We start from the raw sequence: 20,900 nt of genomic DNA on the forward strand, positions 1-20,900 counted from the left end.
CAGTTTGTTTGCTTAGTATTGGAATGGAGGATCTGAAGAGGAAGAATCCATTCAAGGTGCTGACTTAAATAAAAAGGGCATTTCACACCAAGTATGAAAGTCCAGGCTTTTGTGAAGTCACAGAAAGAGCTGAGGATGTTTTTTATTCATGGATGTTCAAGAATTTGCTTTCTTCTCACAACAATAATTTGAGACACCATGTTACTTACCATGGGTGCAGGGTTATGAATACCTCCAACTGCACTATACAAATTCTGTATATAAGCAGTAGAGTATATATTCTTCTGAAGTGATACATGAAGTATTAACTTCGTATTAACTGAACTATAGATGTGGGTGCCTAAGAAAGACTAAAGAACATTTTATAGGCCACCAAACATTTTGAAGGAATTAGAAACAACTAGAACAAATGTATATGCTAGTCCTACCTATATGAGAATGCGGTATAGGAATCTGTCTACTGAATACTCTATAAAAGAATAGAATACAGTCGAGTGGGTAACACTTGATTTGAAAGCCTTGATTCCAGGTGCTAGTTTGTCAACATCATTTCCTGGACCATTTATAACATTCTCATCTGGTTTAGAAGAGTGATGTTGTTCCCTGCGTAATTTATTCCTCATATTTAGGTCTCTGAAGCAAAACTGAGGGCAGATGAGGCAAAACAGAATGCTCAAGATGTCCTGTTGAAAGCCAATGCTACCAAAGAAAAAGTGGACAGGAGCAACGAGGACTTGCGAAACCTCATCAAGCAGATCAGGGACTTTTTGACCCGTAAGAAAACTTTCATTTTACTTTTAGATATTTCTTCCAGTCTTGGAATATAAAACTGTTTTATAAGAGTCTGTGTTTGAGAGACCACAATTCAAATCTGCATTTTAGATAAAATCAATTTCTGGCAAGAATTGATATTTTCAGTTTTTTTAGATTTTATTTATTCATTTTTAGAGAGAGAGGAGAAAGAAAGAGATAGAGAAGACAGCGGGAGGCCTGACCAGGCAATGGCGCAGTGGATAGAGTGTCAGACTGGGACACTGAGGATCCAGATTCAAAACCCGAGGTCGCCTGCTTGAGCACAGGCTCATCTGGTTTGAGCAAAGTTCACCAGCTTGAATGAGGGGTCGCTGGCTTAAGTGTGAGATCATAGACATGATCCCATGGTCACAGGGATCACTGGATTAGCTGGAACCTCCCAGTCAAGGCACATATGAGAAAGCAGTCAATGAACAGTTAAGGTGCTGCAATGAAGAACTGATGCTTCTCATCTCCCTTCCTGTCTGTCTGTCCTTATCTGTCCCTCTCTCTGCCTCTCTACCTCTGCAAAAAAAAAAAAAAAAAGTAAAGAAAGAAAGAAAATGAGGAAAGGAGCAGGAAGCATCAACTCCCATATGTGCTTTGACCAGGCAGGCTGAGGGTTTTGAACCAGTGACCTCAGTGTTACAGGTCGACATTTTATCCACTGCACCACCACAGGTCAAGCCCATTTCCAAATTTAAAGAATTCCATGTTAAGAAATGCTTCCATTTCTTTAGGAGTTGATGTATGTGTCAGTGACCCTCTTCGATTCATGCAGTTATAGACACACTTGATATGATACCCAAGTAGCAAGACAAGCAGTGAGAGAGAGTATAAATGGGATCATTGAATTTGGAATTTGTTAGAGATTACATATAATGCTGTTAGAAGAGTTGAAGAAGGGTTTCTTTTGGCATTGCCTCCAATGCTTTGTAATGCTCTTATTTATAGGATATTATATCTATGGTGAGACATCTCTGTACCTTAAGTGTTTTATAGAGAAAGCAAGCCTCTAGAATTTGTGATCTAGCTTATAAGTATTGCTGGTCAGTTTGAGTGTTATTGGCAAGGATAGTTTTGGCTACAAGTTATGGGAAACTCAACTGAAATGGACTTAATCCAAAAGATGCATAACACATTACAAGAAGTTCAGTAGTAGGATAGCTCCATGGTATTGGGACTCACGTACTTTTCATCTTCCTCCTCTGCCATTTTAAGCTCATCAGTTCTGTGCCCAGGCTAGCTCCTCCTAGTTACAAGGCAGCTGCCCTAGTTCCAGGCTTCATGTAAAGACGCACAGTAATAGCTAGTGGAAGAAGAGACTGCCGTCCCTTTGTTGTATCTTTTTTTTTTTTTTAGTGAGAGGAGAGGAGGCAGAGACAGACCCCTGCATGCGCCCCAACCAGGATCCACCTGGCAAGCCCACTAGGGGTCCATGCTCTGCCCATCTGGGGCCCTTGCCCTGTTGCAAATGAAGCTATTTTTAGCACCTAAGGCAGAGGCCATGGAGCCATCCTCAGCACCTAGGGCCATGGCTGCAGGAGGAGATGAGAAGAGAGAGAGAGAAGCGAGAGGGGGAAGGGTAGAGAAGCAGATGGGCACTTCTCCTATGTGCCCTGACCAGAAATCGAACCCGGGACTTCCACACATCGGGCTGATACTCTGTCACTGAGTCAACTGGCCACGGTTGTTGTATCGTTTTTAAGGGAGGGAAATATTCCCCAGGACCCTCTGAGCAGTCATCTCCATAAATCTCCCTGGCCAGAAATGAATCTTGTGCCCATGCATAAATGTCACTGGCAGATGGAATGAGACTTGGCAGACCAAATAGGATTTATGTGGACATCACTCATTCATGGGGTCTCCAGGAGTTGGAGCCAACTCAAGGGCTTATAACACACACAATCAGGATTGAACTTTGAGTTGATAAGCTTACCTTACCTTAGAGATAGGTAGGTGCCTGAACAGAATCAGTATTCTATTAGCAAGGAGAAAGGGGAAATGGCTAATAAGTAAGGAGCTAACAGTACTTACTAAAGTGTTCTCATGGAATATTCTGTGGAAGCCATTATTATTCAATGATATATTTTTCTATACTTACAACCTTAGAGATCTAATTTGACATTGATGGGTTTAAAAAAGGGTTGAACACTAATAACTACTGACATACTTGAAGTTTAACTTTCTTTTTTTATACCTCCTTTCACATTGACATTTGAAACTCTTTGGCTTCTGATACGCCATCTTGATTCTCTTCTTTCTCCAACTGGATTTTCTTCCTGTGATTTTGTGAATCCAGACCATTTATAAGAAATAACAACTCTTTATATCTGCACTTGGCAGTAGTGACTGGTAGTTTTCATTGCCTGTCAGGGTCAAGTCCCAGCTCTCTACCCTGGCCTCTGTCGTCTTCAACAGTCTGAACCATTCACTGCACCCCACTTTCACAGAACAGGCTCTGGCCATACTGTTTCTCCATTCAAAGATGTCCTTTCTTCTCTCAAATACTTTTCCTTCAAAATCTGACTAGTTCCTCATCCTCCACAGACTCCCCCAACCACCCCGATTGCAGCAAATCCCAGTTGTCCTCATCTGCATGACTTTCTCGTTTGTAGGTCTCATCTCCCTACTCAATTAGATTATAAACTCTTAAACTGGAAGTGTCTGTCTTGGTGTACCCCCCCACCCAGTGTTAGTCACATCGTAGATGACCAGTAAGTGGTCAGATAAGTGATCCATATATGATTTTCACCCTTTTACGGGAACATCTTGTTTTTAACAGAGGATGGTGCTGATTTGGACAGCATTGAAGCAGTTGCTAATGAAGTGTTGAAAATGGAAATGCCTAGCACCCCTCAGCAGTTACAGAACTTGACAGAAGATATTCGTGAACGAGTTGAAAGCCTTTCTCAAGTGGAGATTATATTACAACAAAGTGCTGCTGACATCGCCAGAGCGGAGATGCTGTTAGAAGAAGCGAAAAGAGCCAGGTATCTGCAGCTATGGCATTTAGGGCGGCTTATTCTGTGTATCTAGGATGAAATAGAAAAGTATTTAACCAACAAACATTTCTGAGTCTCTCTGGGTCTTTTCAGGAAGGCTTTCTTTAAAAGAAATACTCTTTTCTGAAAGGAAGTACATTCTCCTTGTTCACATATATTGGTCTCATTCTTTTACTCAGCAAAAGTGCAACAAATGTTAAAGTCACTGCGGACACAGTAAAAGAAGCTCTGGAAGAAGCCGAAAAGGCCCAGGTCACAGCCGAGAAGGCAATTAAACAAGCAGATGAAGACATCCAAGGGACCCAGAATCTGCTAACTTCCGTAAGATGCTACCATTATTGTCACGTGTAGGAGAAAACACCTGTATGTGCTCATTCATCAGAAGAGTAACTGCTTTTGATAGAAAATTCTTATAGCTGAATGTTAAAGAGTTCTTTTTTTTAAAATGACTTAAATTCATTGTGTTTACATAAATTCAAGTGTCCCACCAAATACATCCCCCCACCCCCATGTTTCCCTCAACATCCCCTTTGTCCCCCTCCCCCCAACACCCGCACCCCTTTTCTCCAGGATTTGCTTTTCTGCTCTTTATAACACTATGTTGTGTATATATAATTTCACCAATCTCCTCTTCTCTGATCCCATCCTCTCATCGCCTTTCCCTCTGTTCGCTTTCCTTCTGGTTTCTTTGATCCCTCCCCTGTCTCAGTTCCGTTCCTCAGTTCACATTGTTTATTGGATTCCTCAAATGAGTGAGGTCATATGATATTTTTCTTTCTCTGCCTGGCTTATTTCATTTAGCATAATAGTTTCCATGTCCATCCATGTTCTTACAAAAGGTAAGATTTCCTTCTTTTTCATGGCTGCATAGTATTCCATTGTGTATATGTTCCACTGCTTTTTAATCCACTTGTCCACTGATGAACACCTGGGCTGTTTCCAGATATTCGCTATTATGAACAATTCTGCCATAAACATGGGGGTGCATTTCTTCTTTTGAATCAGTTATATGGTGTTCTTAGGATATATTCCTAAAAGTGGGATGGCTGGGTCAAAAGGCAGTTTCATTTTTAATTTTTTGAGGAATCTCCATACTGTTTTCCACAGTGGCTGCACCAGTCTGCATTCCCACCAGCAGTGCAGGAGGGTTCCCTTTCTCCACATCCTCACAAGCACTTATTATGTGTTACTTTATTTATGAACACCATTCTGACTGGTGTGAGGTGGTATCTCATTGTAATTTTATTTTGCATTTCTCTAATGATTAGTGATGTTGAACATTTTTTCATCTGCCTATTGGCCATCTGTATGTCCTCTTTGGAGAAGTGTCTTTTCATTTCTTTCGCCCTTTTGTTGATTGGATTATCTTCCTGGTGTTGAGTTTTACAAGTTCTTTATATAATTTTTAGTTATTAACCCCTTATGAGACGTATTGTCGAATATATTCTTCCATTGTGTGGTTTGTCTTTTTATTCTGTCTATGTTGTCTTTAGCTGTGCAAAAGCTTTTTAGTTTGATATAGTCCCATTTGTTTATCCTGTCTTTTATTTCACTTCCCTGTGGAGATGAATCAGCAAATATATTGCTGCAAGAGATGTCGGAGAGCTTACTGCCTATGTTTTCTTCTCAGATGCTTATGGTTTCATGACTTACATTTAAGTCTTTTATCCATTTTGAGTTTATTTTTTGTGACTGGTGTAAGATGGTGGTCTAGTTTCTTTTTTTTTTTCAAATACCTGTCCAATTTTCCCAACCTCATTTGTTAAAGAGACTGTCTTTACTCCATTGTATGCTCTTACTCCTTGCCAAATATCAGTTGTCCATAAAGGTGTGGGTTTATTTCTGAGTTCTCTGCTCTGTTCCATTGATCTATATGCCTGTTCTTAAGCTGTTTTCAGTACAATGGCTTTGTAGTATAACTTGATATCAGGAAGTGTGATACCACCCACTTTATTCTTCTTTTTCAAAATTGCTGAGGCTATTTGTGTTCTTTTTTGGTTCCATATAAATTTTTAGAATATTTGTTCTATAACTTTAAGGTATGTCATTGATATTTTTATGGGAATTGCATTGAATTTATAGCTTTGGGTAATATAGACATTTTAGTGATGTGTGTTCTTCCTATCCATGAACATGCTATGTGTTCCCACTTGTTTATATTTTCCCTGATTTCTTTTATCAATGTTTTATAATTTTCCAAGTACAAGTCTTTAACCTCCTTGGTTAAATTTACTCCTAGGTATTTTTGTTGTTGTTGCAATAGTGAAGGGGATTGTTTTCTTAATTTCTCTGTCAGACAGTTCATTGTTGGTGTATAAAAATGCCTCTGATTTCTGAATATTAATTTTATATCCTGCCAAGTTGCTGAATTCATTTATCAGGTCTAGTACTTTTTTGAGACTTTAGGGTTTTCTATGTACAGTATCATATCATCAGCAAATAATGATAGTTTTACCTTTTCTTTTCTAATTTGAATGCCTTTTATTTCTTCTTCTTGTCTGATTGCTGTGGCTAGGACTTCCAGGACTATGTTGAATAAGAGTGGTGAAAGGGGGCACCCCTGCCTTGTTCCTGATCTTAAAGGGATTGTTTTTAATTTTTGCCCATTGAGTATGATGTTGGCTGTGGGTTTGTCATAGATGGCCTTTATCATGTTGAGGTATGTTTCCTGTATTCCCACTTTGCTGAGAGTTTTGATCATGAATGGTTGCTGGATTTTATCAAATGCTTTTTCTGCATCTATTGATTTAATGATGTGATTTTTCTTTCTCCTTGTGTTTATGTGATGAATCACATTGATTGATTTGCAAATATTGTACCAGCCTTGCCTCCCAAGAATAAATCCCACTTGATCATGATGTATGATTTTTTTCATGTGTTACTGGCTCTAGTTTGCTAAGATTTTCTTGAGAATTTTAGCATCTAAATTCATTAGGGATATTGGCCTATAATTTTCTTTCTTTGTATTTTCTTTGCCTGGTTTGGAATCAGAATTATGCTTGCCTCATAAAAGGAGTTTAGAAGTCTTCCCTCTTCTTGAATTTTTTGAAATACCTTGAAAAGGATAGGAGATAGTTCTTTGAATATTTGGTAGAATTTGCCTGTGAAGCCATCTGGCCCAGGGTTTTTGTTTGCTCGGAGTTTTTTATAACTGTTTTGATCTCATTTGTTGTATAAGTCTGTTTAGATTTTCTTATTCTTCCAGATTGATTTTGAACAGGAATATGTCCATTTCACCTAGGTTGTCTGATTTTTTGGCATACAATTCTTTGTATTATTTTCTTACAATCTTTGTATTTCCTCTGTGTCAGTTGTTACTTCTCCACTCTCATTTCTAATTTTATTTATTTGAGTCCTCTCCCTTTTTCTCTTGGTGAGTACAGTTAAAGGTTCATCGATCTTGTTTACCTTTTCAAAGAACCAGCTCTTGGTTTTATTGATCCTCTGTATTGTTTTATTAGCCTTTATTTATTTCCACTTTGATCTTTATTATTTGCTCTGGACTTCAATTGCTGTTCTTTTTCTAGTTCTTTTAGATGCAGGGTTAAATTGTTTATTTGAGCTTTTTCTAGCTTCTTAAGGTATGCCTGTAATGCTATGAACTTCCCTCTCAGGACTGCTTTTGCTGTGTCCCATAAATTTTGAGTTGTATGTTCATTTTCATTTGTTTCAAGGAAATTTTAATTTCTTCCTTGATGTCATTGTTAACCCATTTGTTATTTAATAACATGCTATTTAGTTTCCAAGTGTTTAAATGTTTTTCAGTTTTTCTTTTGTAGTTGATTTCTACTTTCATGCCATTGTGATCAGAGAAGATGCTTGATATGATTTCAGTCTTCTTAAATTTATTGAGACACGTTTTGTGTCCTAACATGTGGTCTATCCTAGAGAATGTACCATGAGCACTTGAAAAGAATGTATATTCTGCTGCTTTAAGATGAAAGATTCTGAAGATATCTATTAAATCCAGTTCATCTAGTATGTCCTTTAAGGCTACTGTTTCTTCGTTGATTTTCTTTCTTGAGGATCTATCCAGTGATGTTAGTGGGGTATTGAAATCCCCTACATTATAGTATTGCTGTTGATCGCACCTTTTTTGTCCATCAAAATCTGCTTCATATATTTATTATTATTATTTTTTGTATTTTTCTGAAGTTGGAAACAGGGAGGCAGTCAGACAGATTCTCGCATGCACCTGACCAGGATCCACCCGCCATGCCCACCAGGGGGCAATGCTCTGCCTATCTGGGGCATTGCTCTGTTGCAACCAGAGCCATTCTAGCGCCTGAGGCAGAGGCCATGGAGCCATCTTCAGTGCCTGGGCCAACTTTGCTCCAATGGAGCCTTGGCTGCAGGAGGGGAAGAAAGAGACAGAGAGGAAGGAGAGGGGGAGGGGTGGAGAAGCAGATGGGCGCTTCTCCTGTGTGCCCTGGCCGGAAATTGAACCTGGGACTCCTGCACGCCAGGCCAACGCTCTACCACTGAGCCAACTGGCCAGGGCCTGCTTTATATATTTAGGTGCACCTATATTAGGTGCATAGATATTTATTATGGTTATCTCTTCCTGTTGGATTGCTCCCTTTATCATTATGTAGTGACCTTCTTTATCCCTTACTATAGCCTGTTTTAACATCTATTTTTTCAGATATAAGTATTGTTACCCCAGCTTTTATTTCATTTTCATTTGCATGAAATATATTTTTCCATCCCTTTACTTTCAGTCTATGTGTATCTTTTGTTTTGAGGTGGATCTCTTGTAAACAGCATATGTATGGGTCCTGTTTTCTTATCCACGCAGCTACCCTGTCTTTTGATTGGAGCATTTAATCCATTTATATTGAAGGTTATAATTGATATGTAGTTGTTTATTGCCTTTTTAGTCTTAAAATCTACATTCCTCTTTTTCTAGATTTTCCCCCCTTTGCTTTGTTTACAACAGGCCCCTTAACATTTCTTACAGCTTTGGTTTCGTTGTAATAAATTCCTTGAGTTTTTTTGTTGTTGTTGTTTGGGAATCTTTTTATTTTTCCTTCAATTTTAAATGATAACCTTTTTGAATAAAGAAGTTTTGGTTGTAGGCTCTTGTTCTTCATTACTTTGAATATTTCTTGCCATTCCCTTCTGGCTTCAAGTGTTTCTGTTGAGAAGTCAGATGTCAACTTTATGAGGGCTCCTTTGTAGGTGATTAACTGCTTTTCTCTTGCAGCTTTTAGTATTCTTTCTTTATCTCTTAATTTTGGTATTTCAATATTGATGTTTCTTCATGTAGGTCTCTCTGGGTTCCATTTTAATGGGATTCTCTGTGCTTCTTGAACTTGTGTGACTTTTTCCTTCATCAATTTAAGAAAGTTTTCAGCTATGATTTCTTCAGTCAGGTTCTCTATCCCTTGTTTTTTCTCTTCTCCTTTACGAACCCCTATGATGTGGATGTTGTTTCTCTTCATGTTGTCACAGAACTGTCTTAGGGTTTCCTCAGACTCTTTGATCCTCTTTTCTTTTTGCTGTTCTGCTTTTGTTCTTTTGCTTATCTTGTTCTAAATCGCTGATTCAGTCCTCTGCTTCATCCAGGCTGCTTTTAATTCTTTCTAGTGTAGTCTTCATTTCTGATATTGTTTGTCATTTCTGATTCTTTTTTATGATTTCAATGTCCTTTTTGATAACAGTTATCTCTTTGTTTAGGTGCTCATTTTGTCCATCTATTGTTGCTTTAAGATTCTTGAGCATCCTAACAATCATTATTGTAAACTCTGCATCCGGTATCTTGGTTATTTCCATTTCATTCATTTCTTTTCTGGAGATTTCTCTTGTTGATTCATTTGAATTGCATTTCTCTGTCTTCCCATTTTGTCTCTGTATAGACTGCTCCTTTGGATATTTTGTTTGTGTTGCTAGCTGAGTATAGGGTTGGTGTTGTCTGCCTCCAGTTTTCAATTGTTTTATTTCTAAATCTTCCTGGGATGGTTTCAGCTGTTTCTCACTGTGGGCTACCTGTCTGCTGCTACTGCTCTTTTTGCTGATTGTGACGTTTTCTATGCCTTAGCTGGGTCAGGTGTGATGAAGCTTTCCTTAAGATACCACTCTAACTATTGTTGTTAGGCCCTGAACTGATGCTCTCCATATCTGGCCACTGGATGTACCAGCCCGGGACCTCCCTGACTGGAACCTGGCACAGACCAGTGGTGGTCACTGCATTTTTGACTAGCCCTTAGCAACTTTCTTGGAGCTACAGGTGGCCCAGAATTTGTGTCTGCCTCTGCTGGGCCCTGATGGCATTGTAAATATCAGCTTCACTCTTAGGCTGGCTTTTATCCATTCTTGGCCAGGTTGTGTGGCCTCTCTATTCCTTAAGTGAGGTTTTTCTGCTGGCCCCCATCTGGTTCTGCCTCCGCAGGCACTTGGGCACCAGTGCAGGCTTGCGGCTATAGTTTGGGCTGTTTTGCGGGCATAGGGGATTCCTCACCTTGCTGGGCTCCACCCCCGCGGGCGTGAGGGACACCTCTTAGGGCTCTACCCCTCTCCTTCGCAGTGCAGGCCACCTGGCTCCGCCCCCCACAGGCGCCGGCACCTGTTGCTAGGCTCTACTTCCCACAGGTGTGCTGAGTGCCTCACCCCACTGGGGTCCACCCACCCCAACAGAGAGAATGCCTCTTCTGCAGGGTTCCGCCCCCATGGGTTTGCGGGAGTCCTCTCTGGGCTCTGCTCTCCACTGCTGCCAAGCGGGCTGCCTCACTGGGCTCTGCCCCTGTCCTCGCAGGGGCCAAGTGCCCCGGGCACTGCTGCAGTCGGGCCCTCCCACCCTTCATAGGGTACTCAGCTGGTTGGGGGGGGCCTTGTAGCTCAGACCTCAGCACTCAGATCCTGTGTCCCTAATGCACCCCCTGCTTCCAAGTGTCTCTCTGCACTGACTGCAGAGCAGGAGAGCCTCTGGTGGGCGGGATAATTGCTTCCCTTTGTTGGCTTGGTTTTCCCAGGAAGAATGGACACTTTAGGTTTGGGGAGTGACCCAGTACAGGGGTTAGGGTGCCTGTTCCCCACAGTCTCTCCCTGTGTCTCCAAGACTACACTCTCCTCTCACCACTCAAGTCCTCTTGGTGCTCCCGGCTCCCGGAGCCCCTGAAAAGTGGCTGTGAACAAGGTTTTCTGCACGGTCCCTTTAAGAGGGATCCTGGGTTGAGAATTCTGTCTCCCTCTCACAAACAGTAACCCTGCTCTTCTTTCAGCTAACTACTGTCCATAGGCCTCCCCTAGTCTCTGGGACTCCAGGCTGGGGTTCTGGTCCTGTGGCTGCGGGCCCACAACTCTCCAGGAAACCCACTCCACCATGAAGACCCTCCAGGCCGCCTCTCACTCCTGAGAGCGGGGCAGCCCTTTCTGCTTTTCCACCCTTCCTACCAGCTCAGTGTGGTTCCTTCAGTGATGCTTGGTTATAGATTCCTCTTAGTTTAGTCCAAAGTTGGTTTTTCAAGATGATTGTTCCTAAATTAAGTTGTAATCCACTTTGGTTCTGGGAGGTGGGAGTTGTAATGTCTACCTACTCCGTCGCCATTTTTCCCCAAAGAATTCTTTAAACAAATCTGAACTGTCCCCTGAGCACAGATGCTAAAAGTGATATTTTCAAAGAAGAAGAACTCAGGAGACACTGGCACATTAAGCCCCTTTCATTTCCATCCCCACCAAAAGCTTAAGATAAGTCTCCTGTTCTTCCAAGAGAATACATAGACTGTACTTAGTAGTATGAAGTATAGTACTAATTTCAAAGTCCATTGTTAGAAAACCCCTGCTACCATAAAGCAGCCTAAAAGCAGCCATGTGGATAAAACCAGCATCAACAGAATTTTTCATGTGCAATTACTACTTTTCCTAAAAATCCTGTTTGTCAAAGTAATCCAAACATAGTTCTATATATTTTTTAAATCGGTTCTATAAGCAGATCTTTTTTCTTCCAATCTTAGAAAAATTCATTTCTTTTATAAAACTGGGTAAAGAAAATTGACAGTTCATACAGCTCCTCCCCAGATCTTCTCAGAATACATTTTGACATTAGATGCTCCCAGTACCGCTAGCCCGCTCAGGCCAACTAACCCTTGCTAATACCTGGGAGATAGAGTTTCAGCCTGCTTTTCCTGCCATTATTGATACAACCCTGTCTCCCTTATTCTGTTGCTCTCAGTTCATCAGCCACTTTCTCTTTGTAGACTAGAGCACCTCCTAGAGCACCTAGGAGGTCTTTTCTTCAGGCTGCTTGTCAAGTTCTGGAAATTATGTTTTTCCACCAGGCTATGTTCTAACCCTTTAAGTTTTATTTTTTCAGTGTTTAGATTTTTCAAATTTCTCAATATGTTGCTAATACAAATGGTTGTTCGACTTTTTAAAAATTACTCTTTTGAAAAGCAAGTTAGGCCTGAACAGGCACAGTGGATAGTGTCGGACTGGGACACAGAGGACTCAGGTTTGAAACCCCAAAGTCACTGGCTTGAGCATGGTGTCACAGAAATGACCCCATGGTCACTGGCTTGAGCCCAAAGGTTGCTGGCTTGAGCAAGGGATCACTCACTCTGCTGTAGCCCACCTGTCAAGGCACATATGAGAAAACAATCAATGAACAACTAAGGTGCCGCAACGAAGAATTGATGCTTTTCATCTCTTTCCCTTCCTGTCGCTATCTGTCCTTCTCTCTATCTCTCTCTGTCTCTGTCACAAACAAAAGAAAAACAAGTTAGAAAATATTAATCAAATTATAGGTGAGGTGCCTGACCTGTGGTAGCTCAGTGGATAAAGCATTGACCTGGAAATGCTGAAGTTGCCGGTTCGAAACCCTGGGCTTGCCTGGTCAAGGCACATATGGGAGTTGATGCTTCCAGCTCCAACCCCCCTTCTCTCTCTCTGTCTTTTCCCTCTCCTCTCTAAAATGAAAAAAAAAAAAAATTATAGGTGAGGTATTTGGCTTGATGCTGCTGTTAATAATGGTGGTTGTTTCTCAGGGACCCTGGAGGACAGCAAGTGTTTCAGGTTACTCATAGTAAGGAACAAAAACAACTTCTAAGCAAACAATGCTAATGAAAAGCTTGTCAGAAACTACTCATGAGCCAGGCTGCTTGAGTAGCTTAAAAAAAAGTCACTGTTCAGTCATTAGACTTGGAAATATGGGTTTTTCACCAGTTGCCCAGATATTTTTTCCCCTAAATAACTTAATAGATTCCATCTCCCAATCCTATCGTAACTTTTCCGTCTTAACATTCCTAGTCTCCGTGTCTTCAGTAACCCCCACTATTAGAGTTTCATTTAAAGTCATTAGAAACAACTAAAAGTGACTGGAAGTTAGTTTTCCCACCCATTTTACATGGAAATCCATCTTATTTGTGAACATTGGCCAAAGTGTGCAGGTGTCCTCAAAGTGCCCCCTCAACATACCACGCTGCCTGGGGCAGTTCTGATTGCAAAGAGAAACAATGTGAATTTCAGCCTAGATCACCAGAAGTACCAATGTAATAAATATGAGATGTAGCCAAGACCATTTAAAATGAGGCACTTTATGTAAGCTATCTTGAAATTGTATCTTCTTTTTAGTAACCTTTCAGTCTAGAGTAAAATGGCATAGTGGTCTTTTAAATCTTCCTCCAAAATTGTGTTCATAGCACTTCCTTCCACTTCTTAAATAAATGGCTTGTTGGATGGCTGCCACTGTACTTTTAGATCGAGTCCGAGACAGCAGCTTCTGAGGAAACCCTGGCCAATGCCTCCCAGCGCATCAGTGAGCTGGAAAGGAGCGTGGAAGAGCTGAAGCGAAAGGCCGCCCACAACTCTGGGGAGGCAGAGTATATCGAGAAAGTGGTGTACACCGTGAAACAAAGTGCAGAAGATGTGAAGAAGGTAAGCAAATCATTGTAACGTCACAGCTTTGTCGACCAAGGAGCAACGAGTCTCCACTGCTTGCCTTGGAATTAATAAGGGACACAGCCTGAATATGGTTAGTCATCAGAAACATCCCACATGACCCGTTCTAATGTAGCAGTCTTAAGGACACTGATGGAAAAGAATGGAAGTGGAGGCCTTGGCCACTTGGCTCAGTGGTAGAGCGTCGGCCTGGCATGTTTAAGTCCCACGTTCAATACCTGGTCAGGGCACACAGAAGTAACCATCTGCTTATCCTCCCCTCCCCTTTCCCCTACACACACACTCTCTCTCTTCCCCTCCCGCAACCATGGCTCAAACGGTTTGAGCAAGCTGGAAACTTAGGATGGCTCCATGGCCTTGCTTTGCACTAAAATAGCTCAGTTGCCAAGCAGTGAAGCAGAGGCCCCAGATCAGATGGGCAGAGCATCACCTTAGGTAGAAAGCCCGCCACATGGATCTTGGTCAGATCACATGTGGTAGTCTGTCTGACTCCCTGCCTGTAAAAAAAAAAAAAAAAAAGGGAGTGGATATAGTGTCTGGTAAGCATGATGTAGGCCCCCAAATCCAAACTTGGATAAGGGTTTAGAAAACTGAAATTAACTTAGGGGTGAAGTCTTACAACAAGCATATTGAGCTTTATGATGTACAGTAATTACCTGGCCATTTGAGAAATAGTTAAAAGCAATGGAGAAAAAGTTTAGCATTCCTATCAGAACAGCCAGTAGGAAGGAACCAACATCTCACCCCCTCCACACCCACTTTGAATTAACCCCTTTGCTTCTCACTGGAAGGTACTTTGTTTCGCAGAGAAAATCTCATAGGATCCAGTTTTTTCCCTAAAAACCAAGTAATTTCTAAATGATATAGGCTTTATCTCCAAAGATATACCACTTTAAACTTTTGGGAAGAGTATTGAAATAGTTAAATGAATAATAGGAAGTTATAAACTGGAATGATTTGGCTTTGGGCATTACATTATGTGACAGTAACTTCCCTAGCCTCTGAGTTCGGGAAGAAAACAAAACAGAAAATTTTACTTCCACTTACGTCATTTCCACTCTTCCCAGTAGTTTCCTGTGGTTCTGACAGCATGAATCTCCCAAATAATGTTCTTACAGAGCATTTTGCATCAATGTATTTGATTACAATAAGAACCTCTTGACATGAAATTCCTCTTATCAATGGCTACCGTTCAAAATGTTTCTCAAAATATTCACTTGCAGCTATCTTCCCAAACCCACACCAATTCCTCCTCTCAGCCACCCATATGCTATAATCTCACCCTGCCTTTCGTTAAATCTGCCTTTTCCCAGATTTCCTGGTATCAAGTCTCCGCAAACCCTAAATGACTCAAATCCAGATGGTCCTCATTCCATTTCATCAAAATGGGCCTTTTTTGAGGTCGAAAAAATCTAGTTTTCTCTGTAGTTTTAAAAGAAAAGTGCTGAACAGCTAGAGAAAGAGGGCTTAGCCCTAATGACCTATTACAATTCCAAAATGTCTGGAAGCATGTTTTTTAAAATGTCAGTGTTGATTTAATTCATTTCAGGATGTTTTTAATTATTTACCATTAAATAGCTTGATGGTGGTCCTTAATCCAGAATGCCTGCTGTGCAAGTTGCTAGCTGTGTGATACAAGCTTACCATGATTATAGTACATACTGCTTTTAAATGTCATTGCTGACACTAACATTATCACTTTGTGTCTGAACGTGGAACTGCAGACCCTGGATGGTGAACTAGATGAAAAATACAAGAAAGTAGAAAACTTAATTGCCAAGAAAGCTGAAGAGTCAGCTGATGCCAGAAGGAAAGCTGAGATGCTACAAAATGAAGCAAAAACACTCTTGGCTCAAGCAAATAGCAAGCTGCAACTCCTGAAAGGTCGGTCTTTTCACTTATGGTCATGCTTTCATACAGAATATTAAAATTAACACATCCATAGTTTTTTATTTAAAAGGTGAAAATCCATTCACTTTCTCTTAGGCACTTAATAGAATCTTATGAGCAAACAAAATCAGTATTGGATTTTGAGATCATCTTAGTATAAATTGCTCAGACTTTTTCTTTTTGTCTCTCACAGATTTAGAAAGAAAATATGAGGACAACCAAAAATATTTAGAAGATAAAGCTCAAGAATTAGTAAGATTGGAAGGAGAAGTCCGTTCACTCCTAAAGGATATAAGCCAGAAAGTCACTATTTATAGCACCTGCTTGTAACAAAGTAGGAAGGGCTATAAGTTGGCTGAGAAGACCAAAGTAAAATAGCTCATTTTAAAACTGACTTACTGGTCTTCAAAGTAAAACTCATTGCTATTTAATGTTTTTAATCACCACATTTTGTATGGAATTTATAATAAAATACAGTGCTTTTGTATAAATAGATGTCTAGTGTTCATGAATCCCTTGAACAAATGTTATTTTCACTGTAAAGACAGGTTTATAAACAAGGTTGATTGCCTCCATGGAAATCCTAATTCCTGTTACGTCTATAAACTATTACTCATCTCCTTGCTAGGTCAATACTCCACAGATCCCTCCCAAACCACGTCCAGGTGAGTTGTGGCTGAGAGCCGGAGCTACTTTCTCAATTCCAGCAGCTGCGTCACTACTCCAATCTCCAGAACTCCCCCAAGCAGCAATTTTTGGAAAAACTGTAGCTTTTAAGTATTATCACCTATTATAGGGTTGCTGTGGAGGTTTAAATTAAAGTGGGCCAGTTTACAGACATTGCCCCTGCCAACAGAGCAGTGTTACTTCAAGTTCAGAATGCTGCTGTGATTCCTCAGCTTTTATATTGTACTTATTTCAAACAAAAGATTCTCTGCTAGGGTCAGTAGGTGAGGCCAAAGCACTCATGTGACACTACTTACTCTACAGGGCAAAGAAAATAGCTGGAACACAAGTGCCCAGCCTGTGTCAACTTTACAGCTGCACTGCTGAATTACAGGCCTGGCCCTAAGTGACTTTTTTCACACCTTCTCCTTAGAGCAAGACTATTCTGTGTACTACTTAACCACCCACATATCTAACACAGCTGTATCTGAAGCTGGGCTGAACAAAAGTTATGTCAACAACTGTAATTTAAATAAGGCAACTTCCATCTGGTTCAAGGCAATTATTTGTCACTTTTATTTAAGTAGGAATCCTAATAACAAAGTGGTTATACCACATCACCTACTAGAGCAACTTATTTTTCCTCTATTTTATTTAAAATAGAAACCATAACTACTCCCCATTTCTTTATGACGAAACAATGAAAGACCTCATTTTGAAACTGCTAATTTAATCAGTTTAATGAACTGAACAACTAACTCACCCCACTTTTCACAGGCCAAGAAAATACTGCAAACTTAGTAAACAGTAAGTTAAGTTAACATTTAAAATTTGTTCTAAACTTAGGACTTCAGTCCCACCCAGATAAAATTTGCATTCTTATATTGAATGAATTTAACTATTGTCTTATAGCTAGGACTTCATATTAAATTATATTTCTCAACCCTAGCCAGTTGGTTCAGTGGAGAGTGTTGGTTGGTGTGCAGGCATCCCGGGTTCAATCTCTGGTCAGAGCATACATGAGAAGCGACCATCTGTTTCTCTTTCCCTCCCTCTCCCCCTTCTCTCTCTTTCCTCTTGTAGCCAATGGTTCAACTGGTTCAAGTGTCAGCCCTGGGCGCTGAGGATGGCATAGTTGGTCCAATCTCATCAGCCTTAGGTGCTAAAAATAACTTGGTAGATTCAAGCATCAACCCATGATGGGTTGCTGAGGGGATCCTGGTCAGGGCACATGCAAGGGGTCTGTCTATCTCCCCTCCTCTCAGTTAAAAAATAATAAAAATACATAAATTTCACTATTCCCTAATTAAGAACTTTTTCCCTAGAGTGGGGGACGTGGTTAAGTTTAAATAAACTGGCACTTCAAGTAACATTGGGATTTTAGATTTTTTTAAAAATGCAGAGTTCATTTCCAATAATGGCAAATAGCACCTATCAGACCAACCCTCCTGCTGATATCAATTGCAAAGTCCGAACATTATTTTCCCCCTAAATATTCTAGAGAATGACCAAGCAGGCAGAAGGGAGTTGACAAGCAAGAAAGATCCGCACTGGATGAACTTCACATTTCTAACAGCTTTTCACATGAGGGGAGACCCCGGGAGTGGCAACCTAGGCAGAAGCCAGGTTTTACTGGAAAAGGTCTTGGAGCACAGAGTTTAGAGCAGGCACAGCAACTGAAGTATGAGGGAGGGAAACAGCAGAAAAGAGGCACAGGAGGACCCCCAGCTGTGTACACTCTTGGTCCAGGCTCCCGGTGACCACGGACCTGCACATGCAGGGCTGACTCTAGGCAGCAGGTACAGGTCAAGTGGAGGTCTCAGCCACTGCCCCTGACAAAGACAAGTTTGGAGTGGAGATCAGCCAAGTTATTGCCTAATGAAACAAAAATGCACTGCTTTTTCAGGTGTGTAGCAGAGTCTTTACCTTGTATCATTCACAAAAACCGTTAACATAATTCAGGACCAATGGACATACTGAGGAAAAGGAAAATGTGACCCATTTAATGCAATTAAAACCTGAAGACTACTAGATTCTCCTTTTAACTATGATCAGTAGATAGATAGCATCTTATTCCATACAGCTTTCTACTGATAAATTACTTTCTCCAAACTTTAAGACTAGAATAACCTTTAAATTGCAATCACGTGAATACCTAGTTTGTATATTTCTACCACTTTAAGATATTTTCCTCTGTAAACGTATGCTATCCCAGATTTGAAAACTACTCAATCTAAAATCTTAAATTTAGTTATTATATGCAAAAGCCTCTTTATCATTTAACACTTAAATATTTCAAGAAATGGCCATCTTAAATATTTACCAACAAATACAATTTATATTGATTTACCAAGCGAAGGACACAATGTAAACCTACATAGGAAAAGACAGCAGATTAAAGATTCCTCTACATTTTTTGACCAAAGTATAAACATTTAGTAGGTATCACTAAAACAGATGAAAAGGCAATGACCTTTTAAACGTTACTATATGATGTGGGGGAAAGATATATCCAGGCTCACAAAAGCTGTAATAGAGAAAACACACAAGTAGTCATAAAAGAACAGACTGTCTTGATATCCACTCATCATAACCAGTAAATATTTAAGAAATTTTTATTTTCATATCTTCATTTCCCACTGTAATACCTTTGAGTCACCATATAACATTTGAATTTTGCAGATATACCTCTTTTAATTAGGTTAATTATATACTTCAGACTACAAACTTAAATGGTAGCTTAAAAATCTAAACATAAATTCTACCTCTAAACTACAAGATTTGGGGATTAAATAAAACAAGAGAGACAATCACGTTTTATTTACATGAGTTGTCTATACATATTTTAACCTTTTTCTAATGACTGACTCTTATGTCCAATATGAAAACCAAGTTTAAAATAACTTGATCACCTTGCTTCAAACCCAGTGGTTCACACATCACACCCCAGCCCCATCCACATAAGCCCAGCTTCACTACCCAGAGAGAAGAGCTACTTGACATATATTCAGTGAAGGTGAACCTTTTGCAAACAGCATGGAAACAGGTGTTGAATAAAATTTTCCAGTTGCTACTATAGTGGGGTTTTTTTTTGCAATATTAACAATGTACTGAAACAAAATATTAGATTTATTTATTTAAAATATAGATATGACATTATTCCATTCTGTCCAAACCTACTGAACACCTTCCAAAAGTTTCGTAATTCAGTCCTAGCAATTCTTGGAGCTGTGAGCACTTCCTGTTCAGAAACGGGATCTCTACAGAAACTTCCAGGAAATTTCAGAAAAAATATATATAATCTTCTCATTTAAAAGTTGATTGATTTGCCAAATGATGCAGCCAGGTTTGCTTCTCTAAAAGCTTCTGATAAGGTCTGCAAAGGAAGAAATTTAATATTAAAAATCAAGGGGGTGTGTATCAGAAGAAAACTTAGTAGCCATTAATTCTATTAATAATTACCGGATGTGCATGGCAGACTCTAGCTATATCTTCACAGGATGCTCCATATTCCAGTGCAAGAGCAGCTTCATTTATCATTTCACCAGCACCCTTTAAAACAGTAAGCCAGGATGTAACTATCACCATGGCAAAAACATCTAACCACTAATGGGACACATTAGTTATAAGAACAGTTAACTAATCTCCTCCAGTCGGGAAAAGCTGGACAGAAAACGTGGCACAGAAGAGCTTGGGCTCTGGATTTAAATCCTACCAAATTATTACCTCAACCACGTAGAGCTTCTGTGTACTTCATTCTATTTACCTGCCTCAAAATTAGGAAAAGTGATTCCTTTTCCTACCCCAGAGTTGTGAAAGTTAACGCACCTATGTAAGAAAAATGACAGGGTAAGCACTCCAATATTCTACTACCATTACTGTGACATCAGAGCCCTACGGAGAGGGCATGCTCACATTCAGTAGTAGAAAAGGCTTCTCTTAGAAGGTTAACATTTGAACTTCAGACATGAATAATAAAAGCCAATCACTCAAAGATTTGGAGGCAGAGCATTCTAAGCAAAGGGGTACTACTACAAGCACACTCTACAGGGGAAAAAAGTCTGACCTGTCATGAAACTGAGAGAATGCCCATGAGGCAGGGGATTAACAAACAAAAAGGCAGAGTGGAAAGAGATGAGGTGAGAAAGGTAAGCAGGACCAGATTTAGGGGGACCTGCGTGTCGCAGATGAAAAGAACCACTGCTGTTTTAAGCAGGCATGTGGTGCATGTTTTAAAAGGATCATCATAGTTGCAGAGTGGAAAGTAGATGATACAGTGGACAAGACAGAAATGATACACAAAGAGGCCATATTCAAACTTTACTGGTAAATAACAACCTGGTGGTTTTAAATCAATTTACTAAATAGCAATGATTTCCAAAATTCCTAATGGGCTTTTCGGTTTTCAATACTCACTGGCCCTAAAATATGTGCTCCCAATACCCTGTCCGTTGATTTCTGCCCAAGAATCTTCACCATGCCATCTGTGTCAGCATTGGTCTTGGCTCTGCTATTCGCAGCAAACGGGAATTTCCCAACTTTGTACTCAATACCCTGGAAGAAACAGAAAACAAGCTTACACAAACTCTGAAGTTCACTTCCATTAGTGAAATCATCTACCATTTGTTCAGAAAATAACCCCAAAAAAGTAAT

At 40.1% G+C, this 20,900-nt stretch overlaps 2 protein-coding genes across 4 annotated transcripts in view; one reads left to right on the plus strand and one right to left on the minus strand.

Annotated features, from left to right (window-relative positions):
• LAMB1 (laminin subunit beta 1) overlaps positions 1 to 16,072 on the plus strand; it is a 91,473-nt gene extending 75,401 nt beyond the window's left edge. For all 3 annotated transcript variants that reach the window (XM_066344479.1, XM_066344478.1, XM_066344480.1), the window contains 6 exons: positions 630 to 774; positions 3,578 to 3,785; positions 3,977 to 4,118; positions 13,491 to 13,667; positions 15,416 to 15,575; positions 15,775 to 16,072. In XM_066344479.1, coding sequence (XP_066200576.1) covers positions 630 to 774; positions 3,578 to 3,785; positions 3,977 to 4,118; positions 13,491 to 13,667; positions 15,416 to 15,575; positions 15,775 to 15,911 — 969 coding nt within the window. In that variant the 3' untranslated portion in view covers positions 15,912 to 16,072. The remainder of the gene's footprint in view (positions 1 to 629; positions 775 to 3,577; positions 3,786 to 3,976; positions 4,119 to 13,490; positions 13,668 to 15,415; positions 15,576 to 15,774) is intronic.
• Positions 16,073 to 18,846: 2,774 nt separating this feature from the next.
• DLD (dihydrolipoamide dehydrogenase) overlaps positions 18,847 to 20,900 on the minus strand; it is a 31,920-nt gene continuing 29,866 nt past the window's right edge. The window contains exons 12-14 of the mRNA XM_066341375.1: positions 20,664 to 20,801; positions 19,710 to 19,799; positions 18,847 to 19,623 (exon numbers count right to left, since the gene is read on the minus strand). Of these exons, the coding sequence (XP_066197472.1) occupies positions 19,558 to 19,623; positions 19,710 to 19,799; positions 20,664 to 20,801 (294 nt within the window). The 3' untranslated portion in view covers positions 18,847 to 19,557. The remainder of the gene's footprint in view (positions 19,624 to 19,709; positions 19,800 to 20,663; positions 20,802 to 20,900) is intronic.

This window comes from Saccopteryx leptura, chromosome 6, assembly GCF_036850995.1.
Source record: "Saccopteryx leptura isolate mSacLep1 chromosome 6, mSacLep1_pri_phased_curated, whole genome shotgun sequence".
NCBI classification, from domain to species: Eukaryota; Metazoa; Chordata; class Mammalia; order Chiroptera; family Emballonuridae; genus Saccopteryx; species Saccopteryx leptura.